This window comes from Thamnophis elegans, chromosome 4 (genome assembly GCF_009769535.1).
Source record: "Thamnophis elegans isolate rThaEle1 chromosome 4, rThaEle1.pri, whole genome shotgun sequence".
Classification (NCBI taxonomy): Eukaryota; Metazoa; Chordata; class Lepidosauria; order Squamata; family Colubridae; genus Thamnophis; species Thamnophis elegans.
In genome coordinates this window covers 65,606,223-65,631,044 of record NC_045544.1, presented here as the reverse complement: position 1 = coordinate 65,631,044, position 24,822 = coordinate 65,606,223, and the positions used below count along the sequence as shown (strand labels likewise).

General features: G+C 38.3%; 1 protein-coding gene across 1 annotated transcript in view; it reads left to right on the top strand.

Moving 5' to 3' along the window:
* Nucleotides 1–24,822, top strand: part of GALNT2 (polypeptide N-acetylgalactosaminyltransferase 2) — a 72,448-nt gene that overhangs the window by 43,954 nt on the left and 3,672 nt on the right. The window contains 16 exon segments of the mRNA XM_032215893.1: nucleotides 890–980; nucleotides 3,189–3,342; nucleotides 5,889–5,982; nucleotides 6,102–6,168; nucleotides 6,563–6,628; nucleotides 7,087–7,208; nucleotides 8,774–8,861; nucleotides 13,419–13,506; nucleotides 14,729–14,832; nucleotides 15,662–15,788; nucleotides 18,609–18,701; nucleotides 19,016–19,099; nucleotides 20,113–20,132; nucleotides 20,135–20,203; nucleotides 20,206–20,237; nucleotides 22,887–23,006. Of these exon segments, the coding sequence (XP_032071784.1) occupies nucleotides 890–980; nucleotides 3,189–3,342; nucleotides 5,889–5,982; nucleotides 6,102–6,168; nucleotides 6,563–6,628; nucleotides 7,087–7,208; nucleotides 8,774–8,861; nucleotides 13,419–13,506; nucleotides 14,729–14,832; nucleotides 15,662–15,788; nucleotides 18,609–18,701; nucleotides 19,016–19,099; nucleotides 20,113–20,132; nucleotides 20,135–20,203; nucleotides 20,206–20,237; nucleotides 22,887–23,006 (1,419 nt within the window).

The window sequence follows — 24,822 nt, the reverse complement described above, 5'->3', positions numbered from 1 at the left end:
GGCTTCTCCATTGACTTGGCTTGTCAGAAGCTGGCAGTGAAAATTGTAAATGGCAATCCTCTGACTCTTGGACACTGCAATGTTGTAATTGTGAGGCAGTAGCTGAGCACCTGGATCAGGATCATGTGACCATGGTGGGGGAGCTTTGGAGACTGCTCATAAGTGCAATTTGTTCAATCCCATCATAAGTTTAAATAGTCACGGAACAAGTGGTTGTTAATTGAGGACTATCTGTAATAATCAAGGGAACTGATTTATAAGAGGACTCCAACTGATGTGTTATGTGTTATAGGGCAAGGACTTGGAAAATGCCTGAGATGAATGAATGAAGATGTGAAAAAAATTTGTTTCAAAAGCTGGAGTGGTCTGAATAGCCGTTTTGAATTGAAATGGGATGTCAAGCTCTATAGCAGTGATAGCTAACCTTTTTGTCATTGTGTGCCGAAAGCGCCCATAAAGCAATGCATGCACAACACCCCCCATGTGCCCTGCCCCCCTGTGCATGCCCACGCTTTCCCTGTGCTTCCCCTGCGCATGCACGCGCGACCCCTCTTGTGCCCCATTTTGGGCCTAGTAGGCTCCCTGCAGCCTCCTGGGACCAAAAACCCCTACCCCCACGCATGCGTGGCAGAGACCCGAAAATCAGCTGGCACACATGCATACGCAGTGGAACTGAGCTGGGTCGTTGGCTCTATAGGTTTTGCACAATACATGTATATTGTGTATTCTGTACCAGTGCTCGGTGATCTTTTTGCTGGCATTGTCATTTTGATTGATGTTAAAGACTCCTTGGTTCCAAAAAAAGTAAAAATAGCCATTTCTATTTTGTTGAACAGTTTTTTGAAGTACTGTTTTAATGATAAATCTGTGTTTGCATTGTTCTCCCTAGGAGGATCCAAATAATATCAACACACTAAAAAAGAAAGATCAACACAGCAATGGGGATGAAAAGTCACAAAACTTGGAGACCCTGCCTCCAGGTACTGAAGTACGGTAGTTGATTGTTACTTTTAAAATACACAGAAGTAAATATAACTAATATAACAGAAAAGATAGAAAACATATTTGATTGAAGTGAACAGTGAAGTATTCTGCTTTAGGTATTCATATATTTAACCTGTAAGGATAAAATGTAAACCTTTGAAGGTATAGTTTACTTCATCTTAAAATTGACTGTATTCAGTGGAGCTTATTTTTGAGTAGACATCATAAGACTGTACTGTTAAAAGGAGAACTATTAACCCGCTGAAAAGATTTTTAAACAATCCATCCTGAATCATTGCGCAACAACAATTAGGATTCTGGAAACCTTACTGTCTTCTTATTGAAAACCTCTAATCTTCCTGACTGATTTAAAAAAAAAAAGATCTGAAATGGGAATGTTTCTGAAGAGTCAGAGGTACCAAAACAACAAATGGACTATGCTTCTTTTCATCTTTTAAAGTAAGCAAATCATAACAGTGAAAAACTTCACTCACTAACTTGCTGTGGAATAGAATTTTAATCACTGTTGGGACCAATCTGTGAAAAATAAAATTTATCACTAGTTAAGTGGCTCCGGGGCAGCTTTGGAATAGTTTTGATAAGCTATACCTACATAGAGTTTTTATAGATATTACACACAGATTGTAAAATGTGCACAATATAATAATGAAAACCACAAAGTACAATGTATTAGACTTATTTTAGGCTCTAAATTTAGGACAGTATGATCTGCTAGTTTTCTGTAAAGCTTGGGTGAGTCAGCCAAGTTAGTCGCCCAAATAAAGAGTTGAATATGTAAGCTAAAACATAAAATTAAATAAAAAGAGTAGGCATGGATTATTAAACCATGTGCAGTAAAACGAGGATCAAGAATAAAAGAATATCGCAAAAATATAGATTGAATGTAAAAGTAGTGAGGAATAAGTTGAAAATACGTTATCATATGCAACTGAGTTCCCCATCCTTTCTGGCTTTGCGCACTGCCATTGGGGAGAGGGGAAGGGTCCATGTAAGCAGCGGGCATGCATGCGCAGTTCCATTTGCACGCGCGCCTGCGCCCAAATGCTCCACTGCTCATGCAAGTGGGGGTGTTTGCTCTCAGGCTCGCCCAGCATTTCCATGGCCCAATTCCAAACAGCTCAAGGCCCAGTAGTAGGTCACGGCCCAGGCATTGGGGACCCCTGATATACAGGGAATAATATGAATGGAATCACAAAACTTATATATGAAGTGAATGGGACAGTTATATTTTAATTTTTCAAGTCTTTCTTTTGATGCCAGTTCAACCCACAGCTCCTCTTATTTCCTACCAGCAGTTTTTCCTATGGGAATCTAAACTAATACTCCTTATCAGCAAAGATAGTACAAGTCAACACAAAGTATTTGTTTGGACTTCTGTGTGGATGACTTGACATTGGTCCAGCCAGCAGGAAGACGTGGTTGAATGCAGGCTTGTCACAGCTTTTCTAATAACTTGGGGATCAAATATCCATTTTCTTAAAGAGTTACAGTACCATGAGATTGAGTGGAAAGATCTTTGCAGGTATTTGTAAGATTATTCAAGGGTTTTTAATTGGGATAAATAGCTTATATCAAATAACATTTAGTGGATGATCCAATAAGAAAACATTCTGCAAATACAAAAGGCAAAAATGATCCTAATGTACGTGTCCTATTGTCTTCAGAAGTTGTTCTTTGGAAACATTTAGTTTTCGCTGTGTTGTGTGCTAGTAGTGAAAGAATTTTAATATTCCAAACAATGTTGTAGAGCAGGGAACCTGTTTTCACTACTAATAGCTAAGTTGAAGACAGATTGATTTACAGGTAGCTGCTAAAACATTTCCTACTCCAGCAGGAATAGATAAAATGGTATACTCAGTAATGCATTTGATGAAAGGTGCAGTTATGACCCTGTTCACTTTTTACAAGCAGAGGTACCAAAAGATACAACCATACATCTGTTCAGTTTCTGTTTTCTTTCAAAGCAAATAGCAGACCACAGTGGAGATGCCACCCAGAATTTAAAAAGTGACAGCGATGTTACAAGTGTAGGAGGTACAGTAATGTTTGAGTGGGCTTGGAAGAGAAATGTCATCTGCTAATGGTCCTTGAGAACTTGACTATATTTCTATATACTGAAAAGTGTTTTAACCAAAGCCAGAAATTATCTTAGGTTTTCTGTTAATACCAGTTTTTCTTCTTAGGAAAAGTTAGGTGGCAAGACTTTGACCAGGATGGTTATGTTGGAGTCACTATGGTCAAAGCTGGTCAAGACCCATATGCCCGCAATAAATTTAATCAAGTGGAGAGTGATAAACTACGAATGGACAGAAATGTTCAGGATACAAGACATGATCAGTAAGTACCACATATCTTTAGAAACATATATTTGTTTCTTGTAACAAATAGTGCCTAAGCTGAAAAGTACCCGAACTAGAAAATGAATATTGAGCAAATTGCTCAGCTGCAGCTCTCAGGAGTTCAGTGGTGGTTAGCTCAGATTGTTTGATCCTATTTATATTTCTGTCATAACATTCTCTGCTGAGTTGCAGTAATTCATAGCACTGAATGACAATTCTAAAACTATACAAAGCAATTCAAGAATAAATTATACAGTCTGCACAACTCCTGCTTGATTTGGAATATGCTAGAAAGGCAACGTCCTTGGTACTGTGTCAGCATTGGCATCTCAATTATTTCCCTGCTTGGCATTATTATGGTTTCTAAATCTTGCCTAACTGGGATGATGTTATGTGCACAACTGAAGATTTAATTTCACCCTTACTGTTTTTAATGTCAATGTTAATCTGTTTTCAATCTCTTTGGATGTTTTGCTTTATTTAACACTGTGCAAACATCTATTAGAAACAAAGTTGGCTTATTAATAATTATTCAGATAAATGTGCATGATAACAGCCTCACACACAAGGCAAAATCAAGATATGTATTTTTATTTTTAGGTTCCTTTTTACCTCTCACTATCTGTGATTCTGGAAAGCCCTCAAAACATGCCTTTTTCCCACAGGCCTGGAGATCCCTTGGCAACAGGGAAGCCTGCACATTAGTTTCATCACATGGAATATTCTGAATCCCTGTTGTGACCTTGGTTTTTTTTAGATTTCTGTTTAATTGTTTTGATGTAATAAAGAAATAATCATCTTGCTAAAATTTAAAAAATACTGGGAACCGGGGGAAAAGGTAGCATCCTTCAATTCTAAATTTGGTCTTCAGTTTTCAGACTAGAATTAGAATTCCTCAGATGCAAACATTGATGCCAAGTTACAAGCTTGTTATGCAGTTAACAAAAAACATTTGAAAACTGCTTCTATTGCTTATATTAAGGAAGGGTCCAGTGGCATGGGAAACATTCACCTGCTTTAATTAATTCTGGAATTTTGGGAATGAACAAAATGTGCCCAAATGAGCCCAAAAGGCTACTTAATATTTGGATTAAAGACTGCTGCAGCATATATGTTATAAGCTTGTCACTGAGATGAGCTGGGCAACCAGATCATCAGTCCTTTTGTCTATGAAATTTTTAGGCAGCTTAACACTTTATGAGCCAAGTCGTTTATAAACATTTGGCTTTTGATTTACTTAGCCCTAAATTCCTCTTAGACTACTAAACTAATTCATTTTGATTAGCTTTATGTGGATCATTTGTATTTTTAATGATAGAATTTTGTTGAACTACATGTTTTTTCATGGCTATAGCTTGTAAGTTGTCTACCTCTTAAGGAAACAGGATATCAGATACCTAATAACCTGATTATCTGTTTTAGACCCTGTATAGGCTGAATGTTTTGTGAAACCGTAAATATGTATGTCTTGCCATCATACAGAGCCTCTTTCCCCAGGATTGATAAAACTTAGTATATCATGGATTGTAAGTGAAAAAAACATGATGCAGCATATTTCAGCAGTAATTCAGGTTGATTGTTTATTCTCACTAAGCAATCGTGGAAGAAAGCATTCTTAGAAATGTCTATGTTTATTAAGCTCTAAGACATTACAGAAAAAGAGACTTTCCCCTTCAGGCATTCTAAAAGCCCATTTAAATTTAAAAAAATATAGCAAATAATTACATATGAATGGGAATTTGTATTTTTGGAAAAAAGAACAGTAAGTGTTCCATTTTATAAACTGAAAGGTTGGTACCAATAATGTCTTATAAGGATCAAAAACACAGGAATACATAACTGATAAATACATAGTAACTGTCCCATGAATAAATGTCTATGGAGATTCTCAATCATCCAGGTCATGCTTGTTCCAAAGGTGTTTTTCAAAAGGCAACTGGACTTTCTTGGTTTTGTTCCCTGAAAATGTTTTGCTTCTCATCCAAGAAGCTTCTTTAGTTCTGGCTGAATGGTGGGGAATGGAAGTCCCACAACCTTTTAGGCACCAGGAACCAGTTCTGTGGAGAGAAGTTTATATTCCTTAGCAGTCATTTGGTCATTAGATGAGTGCTAACTCAAGAAGCTTCTTGGATGAGAAGCGAAACATTTTCAAGGGGAAAAAAACCAGAAAGCCCAGTTGACTTTTAAGAAGCATCTTTGGGACAACCATGAATATGGCTCATACTTGCAAGTTGTCTAGATCAACAGTTCCACAACCTTTAGGCACCAGGAACCAGTTCTGTGGAGAGAAGTTTTTCTGCGGACTGGAATGGGGTGTGATTTTGCATGCTGCCTGAATCCCATGGATTCAGTTTGTGTAGCCTGATTTCTGGCATGCTGTGGTGCCAATCCACAGACCAAGGGTTAGGGGCCCCTGATCTAGATCATCTTAGTGACGAGCTTGTAACATTTCCTGCAGTCTTCAAACTAAATATTAAGCAGCCTTCTGGGTTCATTTGGGCAAATGGAACCATAGCTTAGAGCCTTTTTGTCTTTTTTTTTAAGGTGTCAACGAAAACAATGGCGGATAGACTTACCAGCTACTAGTGTAATCATCACTTTTCACAACGAGGCCCGATCAGCTCTCCTTCGAACTGTTGTCAGGTATTTCTGCAACATTTTCTTAAACCGCATAGGGCTACCACAAAGTGATAATTCATAGTTTTCTCAGGGCATTGAACTAGGTGATTATTCTCATTCAATTTCTTTTCTTTTTAGTGTTCTCAAAAAAGCCCACCACATCTTATTAAGGAAATTATATTAGTAGATGACTACAGCAATGATTGTAAGTACTTTCACAAGGCTGTTATTTAGTGCAATGCATGTGATATTATGTTGTTCTGACAAAAGACTATGGGACTTGTAATCCACACTGCTGGAGTTTTCTGAGTTACTGGGCATATATTCATCTGGGGTGCTAGGTTGATTTTAGTTTCCAAAGCATTTACTTTCTGGCACCTTTAATGCCATAATTTGCCTTAAGTAGCTGCCTGTTCTATTTTTTCAAGATGAAATTGTCATCATTCAGACTTGCAAAATAGGCTTATAGTGGAAAACTGTAGGAAATCAGATAGGCTTTAGTTCTAAAAATTGGGAACTTTCCAAGGAGGGAAGATTCTTTGTGACTGTTTCTTGATTCAAGATAAAGAATTAACTGGGTTATTTTCCCCCTTTTCTAGCTGAGGATGGTGCTTTATTAGGTAAAATTGAGAAAGTGAAGATACTGCGAAATGATCGCCGGGAAGGTGAGCATCTTGTTAGGACTGGAAAAATATGAAGATTAAAGCTTTGTTTAAAAGAGCAGTTTTCTGTTTCTGAACACACTGAATGTAGAAATAATAGTTTGCACAATGGAAGTCAGGCATTTCATCTGATAGCTATTTTAAATTATGTTTTCCAGCTCACTTTTTTTCCTTAATCAACATCTTCCTGGAAGCCTTTCTTAAATCAACAGTTCCGAAGTGGAGATCTGATTTTTCTAATGACTTTCTTGTACTGCTCTAAGTTAAAGTGCCTGAAGATTGTTTCTGTTGAAGTCTTCCTAGGTACTTTATATGGGAAAACTTCTGATTGGTTTACCATTCTTTCTATCAGATTGTTAGGTAGATTAATATCAGAGGGGGGACAATACAGTAGGCAGTACAGCAAAAATGCAATTAGTTGCAAAATGCAATCAAGCCAAGTATGTGTCCTTGATTTTCAGGTTTGATGCGTTCTCGTGTTCGTGGGGCAGATGCAGCACAAGCAAAAGTACTTACATTCTTGGATAGTCACTGTGAATGCAACGAGCACTGGCTGGAGCCTCTCCTGGAGAGAGTAGCTGAGGTTAGTTGCGAGAAATAATATTAATGGCCTCTAAGAATGGGCCTCTGGATTCTGTTTTGCATTGAAAAGTACAGGCAGTCCACCACTTTACAACCATTCATTTAGTGACCATTCGAAGTTACAACGGCACTAAAAAAAAAGTGACTTATGAACATTTTTCACTTTAACAACTGTTGCAACATCTCCAGGATCAAAATTCAGGCGCTGGCAACTGACTCATATTTGTGTTGGTTGCAGTGTCCTGGGGTCATGTGATCACTTTTTGTAACCTCCGACGAGTAAAGTCAATGGGGAAGACAGTTAACAACTGTGCTACTAAGTTAACAACTGCAGTGTTCACTTAGCAAAGTTGTAAAATGGGGCAGAGCTCACTTAACAACTATCTTGCTTAGCAACAGAAATTTGGGGCTCAATTCTGCTTATAAGTTGGCTATCTGAAGTAGCCTTCATTTAATTTTAAGCAGTACTTTCAGGGTTTGTTTTTTAAATAAGTTTATTGACTGAATTCTAAATTGAAGAAGTGGTTCTGAAACATAATAATAATGATGATGATGATGTTGATGATGGAGGAGGAGGAGGAGGAGGAGAAGAAGAAGAAGAAGAAGAAGAAGAAGAATGGTTCATTGACATTGCAATATCTGGTGATGCATGAATTGAAGATAAACAGCAAGAAAAAAATCACAAAATACCGGGACTTGCAAATTGAGGTTGAACAACTGTGGAAAAAGAAATCGTGTGTTGTCCTGATTGTAATTGGAGCCCTTGGAGCAATACCTAAAGGGCTACCTCGCTATTTGGAAATTCTAAATTTACCTGACTTGAACATTCTGACACTACAAAAAAACCCCTACTTGGAACAACTTATGTTCCGACGTTACCTTAACAGTTCCTAGGTCCTTGGTTAGGATTCGAACTGTTGAGCTACCAACCAGCCCCAAAGGCTGTGAATCTCACCAAAGATTAACATAATAATATGTAGTAGTAGTAGTAGCAGCAGTAGTAGTAGTAGTAGTTGTTAAAGACCTAGCAAGGGCTAAGAGCAAGGAAGTTGAAGAAAAAGATAGAAAGACAAATTCTGGCCACACAAGACCAAGCCTTAAGAACAAATGCATGCAAAGCCAACCTTGAGAAGACAGCAACAGACAGCAAATACTGCCTCTTCAAAGCTGAAGAAACCAGATCAAACCAGTTAGGCAGATGTTGTGGGGTAGATACCATGGGAGCAAGGCAAATAATCAGGCCTTATGCTACGCACGGCCTTTTCAAACCTCTCCCTGTATGATTTAGAATGTTTAATTTGCTTGAGAATTGAATTGAATTAGCAAAATAACTCAGTAAGCCTACTGTACTTAATTGCCAGCAAACAGCAGGTTCTTAGAGCAGGACGGTGGATTTCTTTTTTCTAGAGGGGGAGGTGGCTCAATGCTAGCCACTCTATATGTGGATAACATGGGATTTAAAAGCTAGCCTTCTAAATAAGATCATGTTTTGCATGTTTTTTGTAACATTCAAAATAACACAAAGAGCCTATTGTTCATTAACCTTTGCTTTGAAACATATTTCAGGACAAGACCCGAGTTGTATCTCCTATCATTGATGTAATTAATATGGACAATTTCCAGTATGTGGGAGCCTCAGCTGATTTAAAAGGCGGTATGTATTTTATTGGAATATGAAGTCTTTCCTGGGTCTCTTAATGTGTCACGATAATCCAGATACTAGCTTGGGAAACGTACTTTTTTTTACCTTTGTGTAAATAAATGGAGTAAAATGTCAAAGCATGCTTCCAGCCTTTAGAACAACATTCATGTTTTTTTTCAGTGTGCAACAGAAATCTTGCAGACAGTAAGGTCCTTTCTGCTAAAAGGCCCAGATCTAAGGGATGGAAAACATTTTGCCTAAGGTCTTAAAAGAGCTATAGAAAATACATACAAATATCCTGACACCCCATAGAACAGCTTTCTGTGTTTTTTATAGTTCCATGGCTCAGAGGTGGGAACTGCCAGTTTTGAACCTGTGAGGTTTGTGTCTCAGCTTTGCCAAGAAGACTTGGGAAATTGAAATAAAACAACATATTTTTTGGAGTATAAGACACACCAGAATATAAGACGCACCTTAGTTTTTAGGGAGTAAAATGGGGGGGGGGGGTATTCTGCCTACCAGGTATTCAGCACATTAGTTCGCTTGCTAGTTTTGAGGTTGGGGATGATGGGTGCTGTGCTTCTAAAGCATAGTTGATTGCCGGGGGAGCAGCAATTAGAAAAGCAGGCAAAACACGGAAGATCACTTAGCTCATGTTTGGGCTGAAACACAGCTTCAAAAGCACAGCGGATCCTCTGAGGGAGCTCCAGTGACTAAAGCAGGCAAAGTGGAGAAGGGGTAAGAAAGGCAGCAGCTGTTCCTGGTAGCCATTTTGGGTACTGCACCTCAAGCATTTGGAGGCTGAAAACGCAACATGCAGAGCCCAAAAACACAAGCCATTGTTGGTGGCAATCTGCAGCCAGGAAGAGGCCGTGCGGAAGCCAAAAGGTAGGGTAGGGGCCAGCAGGTGGTGGGGCTACATTTGGAGTATAAGACGTACCCAAATTTCCAGCCTCTTTTAGGAGGGAAAAGTGTGTCTTATACTCCGAAAAAATGGTACCTGTTTTCCTTTTCTTGCTTTCTAAAACATTTCTATATATTCAAGGAAATATAGTGAAAATGATAAAAAAAATCTCTCCGAAGTGATGCATGTATTCAGTATCTGGGATTGAATTTACATTCAGGACCTGCAAATCTGGTCCATAAAGGAGAAACTGTATCTAGATTAGAATGAAATCGAATTCTAGTCATTTGCTGAATTTGAATTCAGCAAATGACTATCAGTTTTTTATTCTTGGATTAGAATTCATTCAGTTCAGGTAGCAGCACTAAGCTGACCTCAAGAAAAGCTAATCAGGATCAGATCTGATTAGTATTTGGAATGGGGGAAACTACCAGGGCTGTTCTAGGGTTATCGGTTAAACCAGTGATTCTCAGATTTAAACACTTGAATATGTGTGGTCTTCAATTCCCAGAATTCCCCAACCTGGATGGGTGGCTGGAGGATTCTGGGAATTGAAGTAAAAATAACTTCAAGTGGTCAAAGATGAGAAACACTGGGCTAAACTGAGAAGTTCAAAGAAAATCAGAAAATAGTTAATATCAATCACATCCGCCTCGCTGCTGAGAAAGGTACGTCATTGTGCCTTTGAAGTCACCAAGAGTCAAGCTTATCTAGCAGAATGTTAATTGCTTCACCTAAGTAGATGAAAAGAAGAAAATAGATTGGGAATTCCAGCACATTGTTTATTAATTTCAAGCCTCTTGATCATGGGTACTCAAAATATATTGAACTTGAACATTTTGGAATGGTTGCTTTAAATCTTATGTGGGTTGCTTAAGTGTTTTTGATCTTCAAATATCCCTATTTGAACCTTGAGCTGGCTGTTTTGAAATTGATTCAGAGCTTCTCTGAATTCAAATCACTCCTGGAATTGTTGGGACATCCTGTTTTGAAATTAAAAGCACTGTTTCAAATTCAGAATATTTTGTACCCTCCATCTCCTGACATTTTCATTAACTGCTTCAGGATATATAATAATATAATCAAAGACAAGTTTGCATCACAATGATGATATATGTTGTGATACAAATTCCACCTTTACTTGTGTCTCAACATTTGATGCAAGTGTAGAAATCGGAATTTTTTAAAATATATTTTAATGCATTATTCGTTATTTATCTCTTTTTCTATTGACATCCCTACTGGTGCTGTGTAGATATATATCTGGTTCCTGGTTCCTTGGCAATTTAAATAAGGCCACGATTCTGCATCTCATATAATGTGAGAAAAGAACTGTGTTTATGTCTGCATGTAATGTATCTTTATAAACATGCTTTTCTAAAATAATGTGAAGGGCTGAACAAATAGATTTTATCTTCAACTCTCTGCAAGGAATCCAATTGCAATATAATATTTTAGCAATATTGGAACAGCCAATGTTATAGTATTGAGGATTTTTAAAAAAGATAAGGAAGAACACTAAGTATTGATTTTGATTTCAGGTTTTCATATTTGTCCTTTGTGTGAAGGAATTGTCCTTCATTTGTTTTGTAAAATGAATTAGGAAAGCCTAGACGTGAATTTTCTTGAATTCAAGGATGAAAAGCAAAGAGGGAAATCTGGAGCCCTAATAATAGCATTGCTATCAAAGTCTGTTGTAGCTAAGGTTAAGAACACATTTGTATCCTTGACATCATCAATCACCTCTCCTGGGTACTCTGTTACATTCTGTATGGCATCTATTGTGAGGGTTTTTTGCTCTGGATATTTGGTGATCGTGGCAGTCTATTTTGGCATGCTATAATAGGTAGAATCCCTTGAGTGTAAAAATGCTGCTCGTACAGTATATTGTCATTCTCAGCATAAGAAATGTAATTTTGTAATTGCGCAATTTGGGATCACAACTGTAATTGTGCAATTTGGGATCACATGTAGTTGTGAAAAGGGTTGAAAAAGGAGACATTGGAATATAGGTGGCAATGATTTGATTTCAGTATGAAAAAAAATAAAAAGGCGACATCTGTGTGGTCCTGTAACCACACAGGTTATCTCAGTGCCCAGTCTGCGATGACCCTCTGATCAAACTGAGCTGATATGTTCATGTTATGTATTAGTGTCAGAAGTACTTCTTTAATACCATGGATGTTACAGGTTTTCCTGTGCTCTATTATTCATTCGTGTTCCAAAAGAGCCCCCTAACGTTTACTGGTGTGTATATACATGTTGAGGTTTTAACTTTGTTTTTATATTAATGGCATTTTATACAGTGAAATGTAATGTTTTGCTGTAAATGAAGACTTGGTAAGCTCAGCATGTTGCTCTATTACTCAGCACAGTGTAGTATTAAAAGGAAGCATGTTTTTCAAATGACACAGCTATAATTTCCAATGGTGGAAATTGGATCTTTTTTTAAAGTATGGTATTCTATTAGCATGGAAAAGTACTGCTGGTTGCCCGAAAGTCTTATGTGCCTAAAATGCTAAGAATGCAACTAAACATCTTTTGAAAAATTGTATGCAAATGTAGCACTTGTGACATCTTTGGGAAATTACATGCTGCAAGATCCATAGCATGATTAACATGGAAGATAGTTTTAATCTACCTTTAATGGGAGGACTCAGCAGCCCACATTCTGATAAGTTATCAGAGAGGAAAGCTAGTAAGAGGCAGTACTGAGTACTGTAGTATTGAGTAGTACAGTAGTGGCAATACAAGCAGGAGGATAGCTAGCAGGAGGCTGTCCAATCCATACACACACCCCTTCATTGTTATATTCTGATGTTGTATGATAGCTGGATAGTGGTTTCTGCCAAAGACAGTTCTTGGAGAAGAGGGGTTTAAGCAAAAGATGGTTCCCATGGAGCTTGAGGAGGTGTCAGTGGATTGCCATTCCTTCAAAATGTAGTCAGATGGTATCTGCTGTGGGAGTGGAGAAGCTAAAATAATATTTTTGGAAATAGCAGCTGGAGGTAGAAAAATTGCCAGGGAAGACAAGAAACACAGATTCAAGCTTCTGACTTCAGTGCCATCTACTGATCAGATCAGTTGATACCTGCTGCTTACACATAGATTTCTTTTGTAATTTCCTCCCAAGCACAAAATAAGTCAAAACAGTTTTAAAGTATAGCCAAATAGACAAAAATCAAACGGGATAAATATTCAGATTGCCTATTGACCTTTCAAAACCGGGGAATCTGACAAGGTTTATTGCAATCCAAACTAAGTTGAAATTGTGAAGAATATTTTTTTGTGGTAATGTCATAAAAGGGGATGGAAATTAGGAAATAAAAAAACTTTTTTAAAAATAAGGTTAAACATTATTTACTAATGTTTAAATTAATTAATATCACTTTTCTATTTTAAAAGCACTTAAATTTGTTTTGGGATTTTCCTAATCTCATCTTAATTTCTATAACATCTATTTCTGAAAGTGTTATATAACAGCAAAGACATTCAGGTAAATTGAGCCTGGAATTAAACCATATCTGAATAGCTTCATATCTACAATCCATAACTCAGCGACCATATATCTAGGCAAAAGATAAAGGGGACATTTATTAATATCCAGGCATGTACATTGTGACTTTGTCCATTTTCTCCTTCTGTTTCTCCCTACAATCTCTTAGGCTTTGATTGGAATCTGGTGTTCAAGTGGGATTACATGACACCTGAGCAAAGAAGAGCACGGCAAGGAAATCCAGTTGCTTCCATAAAGTATGTTCCTCCCAACACCCATCCCCTTACAAACAATATTTTGTTGTTTTTAGTAAGTGCAACTTTGATCTACCACCTCTGAAGTTAGACTTGGCAGGCTGCTGTTGTAATTAAATTGACACCTCCTAAAACACGCAACTCAGTATTGCCAAATGCAAGTGATTTCAAAATACCGCATACCTGAACACAGACATGACTAGTTTCTGCCATTTTCATACCTTACAACAAATGTATTGCTTTGACACTCCTTAACATTGCATTCTTAGATGAAACTATTACTGCAAATAATACATAGTGAAGCAGTACCTGCACAAGGTATACATGCAGTTGGGTACATTGCAAAAAAGCAAATTATAATGTTTTAAAAGCATGTGTGGAATTGAAATCTATTTTGTGTGGGCCTTGGTTTATTGGCTTACTTTCTTGCTGTGCAACCACATCTGGAAAGTAGAACAAATGACGCAAGGCTCTCTAATTAACATGGTGGCCAGATCAGCAGATAGAGAATTACTTGATCTCATAGTAATGTGCTGGGACCAAAAAAGTGCAACAAGAGATAAAAACATGTATATTTTTCTTGTTTTCATACTTTGATTATCACTAGTAATAATCAAACTTAGGCAGGCTGAAATTTAATTTCTCCAGTATTATTAAATTATTGTTAAAGGAATCATTTCTCTTCCCATGCAAGTATCAAAATTGGTACTGCTGCAAAGTTCTGTTATGCATAATAACGTTGCTTACACTAACAGCACGTTTTATAATTCTATAAGATTCTATGAAAAATAAACTTGAAAGCATGACTGTTATATGGTAGCAGAATATATTATTTAAGTTGGACAGATCATTGGGTAAAAATGCTAGCAAAATAATTCAAAGGTAACATTATTTAGAACCAACTTATATCTTACAGAATAACTATGGCTTGATATTATTGTGTACTTTGTATTTCAGAAATTTTTTGTAACCAGTTATACATCTTATACATCAGTAGTACATCTAAAGAATTAAGACCTAGTTGACCATATATAAATCTTGAGTTCATGAATGAGTGATAGAGTTTTCTCATTGGAGAAAATTGGAGCAATGAGTATAGATGGCTAATAAAGAATTGAATAGTTTTTAAATATGGACAGAAAGTACTCATTTGGAACCTTAAGATTTAATGTGTGAATATTTGATGCCCATTGTCTGCTCTTTACGTCTTACTACTTCTTTTTAGAACACCAATGATAGCTGGTGGACTCTTTGTGATGGACAAACTTTATTTTGAAGAGTTGGGGAAGTATGATATGATGATGGATGTATGGGGTGGAGAAAATCTAGGTATGAATTTTTTACTTACAGCATTGTTTTTGAAGGCTAGCAAATCTTAGCCTCATTTTTGTCAGTTCATGTCTTTAGATCTCTGCCTGGAGTGGATTAAAGCAGCAGTTAATACTTTAAAGTAGGTTATTGGCAAATATTCAGCTACAACAGGGCTCCATTGTAAAATTAGACTTTTCTATCAAAAAAATAAGTATAAAGTTGAAAGTCAGAGAAATGTTTGAAGAAAGCAGCCACAGGATCTTTATATTTAAAAGTCATAAATTACTTGAAATGCATTCTGTGCTAATTAAAAATACTTGTCGAAGTGTTTCATTTAACAAGGTTGCAAAGATATTCCGTGCATTTTAAATACTTAAAAGTAGGGCATGTAGTTCATAGGAATAGTCATCATTGGGAATTTTCTTTAGATAAATTAAACTAATTTTGTATTATTAGTCTAGAAACTTATACTTTAAGAGCATATGTGACTTTATACTTAATTATAAATCTCAACTTCATTTTCTCATTCTGACGCTTGGGTGTGCATATAAAAGCCAAGTAATTGTATGATGTCCTATTATTGTGGTTATCTGCTAAACATTGGATTTTGAGCCACCGTTTACTTATTTGAACTGCAAATACAGAAAGTGACCCATTTTGGATAGAACTATAATAACTCCATAGTTACATAAATATGCTTAATTTTTCAATTAAAAGCAGGGCATTTTTCACTTTTTTTTAAAAAAATGTATCTTATTAGATGGAAAAGAAGCATGTATAGAAAGATGGAAGGAGGGGGGAGGAGGAAAAAAAACTATTCTGTGCATTGGTTGTTTTCTGAATGCAGAGATTTCATTCCGTGTGTGGCAATGCGGTGGGAGTCTTGAAATCATCCCGTGCAGCCGAGTTGGTCATGTCTTCCGCAAGCAACATCCTTATACCTTTCCAGGGGGAAGTGGAACTGTTTTTGCAAGGTAAATTTAAGACTTAATAACATATTCATTCATTCATTCATTCATTCATTCATTCATTCATTCTTCATTCATTCATGAGTTATCTCGACCCCTTCCAGTCAGGCTTCAGACCCGGTTACAGCACAGAAACCGCTTTGGTCGCATTGACCGATGATCTTTGGAGAGCTAGAGATGGAGGCCATCCCTCCATCCTAGTTCTCCTCGACCTCTCGGCGGCTTTCGATACCATCGACCATGGTATCCTCCTGCGACGACTGCGGGAGGTGGGAGTGGGAGGCACTGTGTTACGGTGGTTCTCCTCCTACCTCTCGGACAGGTCGCAGTCGGTGTTAGTGGGGGGGCAGAGATCGACCCCTAGGCCCCTAACATATGGGGTGCCACAGGGTTCGGTTTATCCCCCCTACTATTCAACATCTACATGAAACCGCTGGGTGAGATCATTCGAAGGCACGGGATAAGATACCATCAATATGCGGACGATACCCAGTTGTATCTGTCCGCCCCGTGCCAACTCAATGAAGCGGTGGATGTGATGAACTGGGGTCTTGAGGCCGTTATGGACTGGATGAGGGCTAACAAGCTTGTACTCAACCCGGAGAAGACCGAGTGGCTGTTGTGCTTTCCTCCCAACAATTCGACCAGTGTTCCATCGCTCAGGCTGGGGGGTCAAATTCTACACCTCTCAGAGAGGGTTCGCAACTTGGGAGTCTTCCTGGACCCACAGCTGACTTTCGACCATCATTTGACGGCTGTGACCAGGGGGGCATTTGCCCAGGTTCGCCTGGTGCGCCAGTTGCGACCCTACCTGAATCGGGAGGCTCTCACAACAGTCACTCGGGCCCTTGTGACCTCTAGGCTGGAATACTGCAATGTGCTCTACATGGGGCTGCCCTTGAAGAGCATCCGGCGACTTCAGCTAGTCCAGAACGCAGCCGCGCGAGTGATCGTGGGTGCACCTCGGTTCACCCACATAACACCTATCCTCCGCGAGCTGCGCTGGCTACCTGTCGATCTCCGGGTGCGCTTCAAGGTGCTACTTGTCACCCATAAAGCCCTCCATGGTAGTGGATCTGCGTACTTGAGAGACCGCCTTCTGCCAATTACCTCCCTGTGACCAATTAGATCTCATAGACTAGGCCTCCTCCGAGTTCCATCTGCCAGCCAGTGCCGGCTGGCAACTACAAGGAGGAGAGCCTTCTCAGTAGTAGCTCCGACCCTTTGGAACGATCTCCCCGTGGAGATTCGTACCCTCACCACCGTCCAGGCCTTCCGCACAGCCCTTAAGACCTGGCTAGCCCGTCAGGCCTGGGGACAAAGATAATTGCCCCCACCCGAATGATGAATGAATGTTGTTCATTATTTTATTCTATGTTTTGTCTGTGTTATTGTTTGTATATCCCTCCCTTGATTTTATGTAAGCCGCCCTGAGTCCCCTCAGGGAAAAGGGCGGCCTATAAGTGTTAATAAAAAAAAATTCATTTTACATGGCCATCCATCTCAGCAAGTGACTCCAGATAGCAAACAATCTTAAAATAAATTAAAAAGAAATTTCCATCATAAATACAAAAATTAACATGCACAGCTAGGAAGAATGTCACAATCAATGGTTGTTAGCATATATAATCAAGAGATGGGGTCCTTCACCAAACAATAAAACCAAGACCATAACAAAAACAATACCAATCAGCAGAAATGTAAAAAAAATTTTTTTTGCAGATTATTTATTTACATTATAAAAATGTTTATTGGACAACAAAGCTTGCATATAGTTTTTGATTAGTTTATTTGAAAACTTCAATGTTATTAACATTGGAAACAAACTTTCAGAACAATGTAAAGACCTAGATGATAGCAAATCCTTTGTTATCATTATTATATGAATAATGATAACAAAGAATTTGCTATAGTCAATGTCATTACATTTGTATGTATACATACGTATAGTATATAGTATTTTTTTTAGTTTGGAAACATTTCCAGATACATTTATTGTATACCATCCATGTGTTAATATATTCCTTGGTGATCCGGCAGGTTTTTTCCATTTTTTTTTGTTAAAACAGAAAAGCATCAGTGTATCTCCAATATATAAACAAGTTTGTATAGATCTACCTTAATTATTAAATATTAGCCTCTGTGCCAAATGGCTTAATAAGGTGGCATTTGGCTAGTGAAATTTGGGATCTGACTTTCATAAATCTGGAAAGCATCCTGTTGAGAGAAGTCTTAGGACTTGGAGTTTGCTAAGTGGTAGGTAAGGAATTGGAGATTGAGCAAAAGAATTCAGAAGAGTTCTGAATTGCTAGCCAGAAATGTGCTTGATATACTTTAAAAGGTAGAATCACATCAGGGAAAGTAGAATACCGCATCCCTTCTAGTTCCACTTCTTCTAGTAGTTTTGGAGTGACATGATGAAGAGTCTAGAAAAGACTACATAATCTGTTTTTTCCATGTGAGAACATAAGGTAATTGTGTCTTTAAAATGAGACAGTGCCCTGTACAAGATAAATGAGTATACGTAACTCCTACTTAGCCAGGGTTTTGGAGTATGGAACAATGCTAGATGTACTCTTTAGTCTAAGTATAGGAACTTTGTCTACTGACTCATAGCCAAAATAAGTGATCCTTCATGCCATTTTCCTTCCACAAAGACAAATCCTGAAGAAAGGAGCTAAAGATACAAAGCCAACAAATAGTTGTGCTTTTTGAGAGATAACATAGTCTGCTTAGTGTTGCCCTTAAAGTGAAGACTTTTCACTACCCAAAGGAGTAACAAATACCAGAGCACAAAATTAATACTATGCCTTAAATTATTTTCAGAAATACACGCAGAGCAGCAGAAGTCTGGATGGATGAATACAAAAACTTCTATTATGCAGCAGTGCCTTCTGCCAGAAATGTACCTTATGGCAAGTAAGTCCAGTATTTCTTTCAGCTATTTGAACCTATTGTCTGGAGGTGGCAGGGTGTAAATTAATGGTAATTAAAATAGCAACACAGCCTTATCTCTAATGTTTAATCAGAAGAAGGCAAGATGGTTCTCTGCCCTTTTCAGACTTCTTCTGCTTTGCTAACGGCTAGGGCAGCTGGAATAATGGGAATTGAGATCTAAAAGTTACAGAGAATTACTTAGCTGCCAGCTTCTTATTTAAATATAGGTTGTCCATAAAAATAGCTTTTTGATTGGCATAGTTTTTAGATGCAAGGAAAAGCTTTTCTCTCAATAGTATTCAAAGCCGAATGGAGTTGAGAAAGAGACTTAACTGCAAACCATTCAAGTGGTACCTTGGAAATGTATATCCTGAACTAAGGTAAGTTTTTATGCCTGTATAAAATTATTTTTACTGATGCCAGACTAATAAATGTAGTTTGAGACTTTGTGTCTTCTGTCCTTCCTTCTAATCTCTGTCTGACCTAATTTCTTCACAACCTGCATCATGGTTAGGTGGTGGATATCAGCCTAAGACAAGCTCTGGCTGCCCATTGCTCACATGCCCGTAAGGGTTGTTCTCAGCAGTCAATCAGTTGCCATAGTCATAGCTGGAGCTTTAAGTAAGGAAGATTTCTGCATTGTTAGTCCTCCCTTTGTAACCTTCGAGAGTGTATTGCCTCATTGGAAACCTTGATGATAGGACCAAGAGTCCTTGATTGTACAGCAGTGATAAGAAGACCGAAGTCAGATGATAGAAAGTGGTTGCATAACCATAGGACAAACACTCATCAGTTCCTAAATGTGGGAATTCCTGAAGAGGAGTAAGTTGTCAGGGTTGGAATAGAATGGATCCACACATTGAGAAAACACAATAGGCATTGAGGATCATGTGCGATTAGAGTCTATTTTTCCCTTCATTTAATGAGGGATACGGTTAACCCAACATGCAATATATTTTCTGACAGCTGAATCAGCAAGTACATTAGGGGCAGAAGGTATGGTAATAAGCAGCTCAAAGTGTCCTAAGCCCACCCAGAGTCACCCATGTGCAGCTGGGTGGCTATAAATATTTGTTTAATAAATAAATAAACAAACAACTCATTTCTTCTTATAAACTGCGATTTAATCTATTGAAGTTTGGGGGCCTGCTGATTGGGGAAAGTTGTCTTTGTAATTGTAGACTATATCATTGCTCCCAAGGTCTCCAGCTCTTCTGGAGCTTAGAATGAAGTTTGGGGACTTGTTGAGAGAAACCGAGTAAAACTGAAACTTGGGAAAACTCTACTGAACTGCGTAGCTGCATATCTAACATTGATGCAAAGTAGAATAAGTACTTAAAGTTGCATTTTAGTTAGAATGAACAAACTCCTCTCTCTCTTTTTCCCCCCTCAGGGTACCTGATCACCAGGATATAGCTTTGGGGCTTTGCAGCAAGGAACTAATTGCCTTGACACATTAGGCCATTTTGCAGATGGCGTTGTCGGTGTTATGAATGTCATAATGCTGGGGGAAATCAGGTATTATAATAATACATTTAAAAAATCATCACCTGATTCTTAAATAGGAGTGGAAAATCAACTTGTATTTCTAATTCTTTGTAACATTCCAATCTGAACTTTGATTGTATGACCATGGGTGCCTCAGTATCTTAACTTCAGGCACAGATATTCAGCACCATTGCAATTAAGAGCAAAATGCCATTAAGCATATTTATATATATTGTGTATGTATCAGAGGTGGGTTCCTATCGGTTCGGCCGAGTGGGTAGTAACTCAGCCTCCCACGCCCCTGAACCAGTTCTCTCAGTGGCACCTTCTGCGCAGAAGCATTTTTTTTTTTAGTGTTCTGCATGCACGCGTACCACGCATCAAGCGTGCATGCACTGTGCATTCCTGAGCGAACTGGCAGTAGCAACATCTGGAACCCACCCCTGATGTGTGTGTGTATGTGTGTGTGTATGTATATATATACATGCACACACACACACACACACATTGTACATATATATATACCCATATAGAAATTCATACATACACACACTTTAGTAATATAATCTTTACAGCAAAGGTTTAATATAAGGGATATGAAAAATAAAAAGGTTAAAACTAAAAGACGAAATATAGAAGAGAATAAAATAGGAAAAAGTATTTTAGTTGACCTGCCCTTCTCAGTTGCATGGGTTTATTCTTTTCTGAATGAAAGGTAGGTACAATGACCTGCTCTGGAGGAAGAAGACACCCCCCCCTTCCCTTTATGAATTCTTGTGAAGGGGAAGTACAGCTCTTTTGAATCCATTAAATGAATTTTAATGTGGAAAAAAGCAAACATTTTACATTTAGGCAGGGAAACTCAAAGGTAGAAGTACAGATTAGGTGAGATCTGGCTCAAAAACAGTAATTGTGAGAAGGACCTTGGAGTCCTAGTGGATGATCATTTGAATATGAGCCGGCATATGCAGCAGCAGCCAAAAAAGCTAATACAATCCTGGGTTGTATAAACAGAGGCACAGAATCAATATCATGTGAAATATTAGTGCTGCTTTATAAAACCCTAGTAAGACTATATTTGGAATACTGCAACCAATTTTGGTCACCATACTACCATGTTGAAACTTTGGAAAAAGTTCAAAGAAGAACAACTAAGATGACCAAAGGCCTGGAGACTAAACCATATGAAGAACGGCTGCAGGTTTTGGGTTTGGCTAGTCTAAAACAAAAGAAGAATTAAAGGTGACATGATAGCAGTATTCCAGTATTTGAGGGGCTGCTACAAAGAAGAGGGGGTCAAATTATTCTCCAAAGCACCAGAGGGCAGGACAAGAAACAACGGTTGGAAACTAATCAAGAGAGAAGCAACCTGGAATTCAGGAGAAACTTCCTAACAGTGAGGACAATTAATAAGTGGAGCAGCTTTCCTTCAGAAATCGTGGGCGCTCCGTCACTGGAGGTTTTTAAGAAGAGACTAGACAGTCACTTATCTGAAATGGTATAGGTTCTCCTGCTAGAGCTGGGGGTTGGATTAGAAGACCTCCAAGGTCCCTTTCAGCTCTATTCTGTTCCAATTCCAATTCCTTGCATTTGCTGTGAAGAAGAGCAGAAGCTGAAGAGCAAATGCTGTAGCTTGGATGCCTTTTCTTTAAGTAGGAGGCTCATCCCTGCTGCCATGCCTAGCCTCTGACATCAAGAGACGTTGCTTGCCAGGCCGCAAAAGGTGATCACATGACCCTGAGACCCAGCAACCGTCATAATATGAACCAATTGCCAAGCATCTGAATTTTGATCACACGATCATGGGGATGCTGCAAGGGCCGTAACTGAAAAATAGTCATAAGTCACACATTTCAATGCTGCTGTAACTTGATCGGTTCACTAAAAGAACTGTTGTAAGTTGAGACTACCGTAGGATTTTCTTATCTGGTAACTATGATAACTGCATGCTGTTGTGCCACAGTACCAGCAGATGGAGGTATATGACAAATTATTCTAGTTAACTTTAAAGATTGTTGCAAGTCTAGTAAACATAAGTACATAATTCTAAATACATTCTATCTAATATTGAGCTTCCAAAAAAAAACATGTTATTTGACTTTTTTTTCCAAAGGAAAAAAAGGAATGCAAGTTACCAGCAGTGTCAGGCATTTACTCCCTCTGCCCCAGTAATAGTTTTATTGCATTATGAGATGTGAATAATGTGAAATACAAATATTAACTGCAATATAATCAGAAATGGTTAATACTATGATGGCATCGATAAGTTAAAACTTTAAAAATATAGTTTCTGAAGTGTTAATAACTTAGGTTGTATGAATCGTACAATCAAAGCTAAGTATGGCATTGCTAGAAAATTTTAGAATGCATATTATTTTATAATATAAATATAATAATCAAAATATTCTGTCCTTGAACTTAATTCTTAATGTCCTTGAACTTAATGCTAGAACCCACACTGTACTGTTATTCCTATTGTTTAGAAATGTTGAAAAGAAAAGAGGAGCTGCTAAGTATTTGACTTCTAACTTTCCCTTTTACTTCTTCAACATTTCATTATTAAACTAATTTTCCTCACAAAATAGTTAGGTAGTTGGAAGGTAGGATTAAAAGAACTGGAATGATTGAAGTCAGGATGTGTATGTCGAGGGTAATTCTTGTCATTGCTTTATGTTCCAGGAATGGGCCTTAACAAAGGACAAGTCAGTGAAGCATATGGATTTGTGCCTTACGGTGGTAGATCGAACTGCTAGCTCACTCATCAAACTTCAGGGCTGCAGAGAGAATGACAGTAGACAGGTCAGTACCTGGAGTGCAGCCACAGTTTGAAAGCTCTCCATGATGAGATGTGACCCTCTAGACCAGAGTCTTCAAACTTGGCAACTTTAAGACTTGTGGACTTCAACTCCCACAATTCTCCAGCCAGCACAAGTCTTAAAGTTGCCAAGTTTGGGGACCCCTGCTGTAGACTTCCTTGTCTCTCCTTATGAACTCTGAACTCTTGGGATTTGTCCGCTGTGAGGTTTTTTCGCATGCTGTTATAATGCAATCCCTTATAGTGTCTATAGCACCTAGAACCCAGGCATTCAGCCTCTGGTGTAGCTTAAAGAAATGTTGAAAATTGCCATTATCAGTAAGATCAAAGATCACGTTTATTACCTATAAAAGACTAGTCACTTAACTATTTTAATTTAATTTGAGCTGATTTTTTTAATTAAAGTTGAACTAATATAAATTGAAATAAATTTACATATTGTCTTGGCTACGTCCTTTATATTCAGGCTAGTCCAGAGGTGTCAAACTCGATTTCATTGAGGGTTGTGTTTGACCTCAGGAGGGGGGGCTGGGGAGGGCGTGGCCAGTTCAACATCACTCTGGTCAGGTGCCTATGGTGGCATGTGGCCCTCCTGAGCTGGGGAGGCTGTGGCAGCCGAAAACGGAGCTCGAGAGCTTGTTTTCACTGGTAGAAGCACCTGCGGGCCGGTCTTTCATTGTTTCCAGGGGTGGCCTCGCAGGTCAGATCTAAGGTACCCCACGGGCTGGGATCCGGCTACTGGGCCTTGAGTTTGACACCCCTGGGCTAGGCCATCATTTAAAGGACTCTGACCTTCAGATTCCCCAAAGTGACACACCTCTGCTTCTATTTCCATCTCTTTGTTAGTGGAGATTGCTCATAGAAATCAAGCAAATGCCTGGCATCTGTATTAAATATCTGCTCTTGTTCTGGTTATGCCACATGCCCGTTACATTGATATTTCTAATTACTCAGGATAATCATTCTTCAGACTTTTCCACTGCTTGTATGCATGGTCTGCATATATGAGTCAGCACCGTCTAATTGTAGTGTTATTAAGCAAACTGCAGAGGGAAAGATTGCCAGATTTTCTGACTAGTACCACACAACCTATTGCCATCTTGAGTCAAAAAATGTTGGAAAATCAGAACTATGGACCTCCAGATGATTAACAATCACATACAGTAGAACCTCTGGTCGCGAAACACTTCTCACCACGACCAAATCGGGTTCTGACCAAACAATTCACTTTTTTAAAATCTGATCACGAACACGGGGGCGATCAAACACGGCCGCGGCCAATTACCCCTTCCGCACCTCTTTTTTGTAAGCGCCAACAACAGCGACCTCATGTGGCTGCTGCATTAATTTTGGTTAGGTTCGGGTCACAACCAATCGGGTGGTGATCAAAGTTATGGAAGAAATTATGGTCGTGACCAGAGGTTCTACTGTATTCATTTCACTGCATTGCAAAAGTAAGGGAAACTTTCATAGATTTTTTTTAAGACTAGTTTTTTTCTATATCAGGCAATATACAATTAATTGTATTTTTTGCCAAATAATTTGTATTTGTTGCTTTTTTTTAAAGGGTTCTGCAACAACCTGTGGTATTTTTACTTTGTGAAATATTTAGGGTTGAGTCTTTTTAAATACTTTAAAAATAGCTTATCTGTAATTAACATTCCCTATTTGTTAGTCTACCTGTACTTCATATGTTTTCCTTTATAACACTCTCTGCGGGGTGAGCTTTCCTTGCTGCTTTAATTCCTTTTTATTTTTGAGCTTTTAATTTTGTCCTAGCCTTCTGATTGCTTTCCTCCC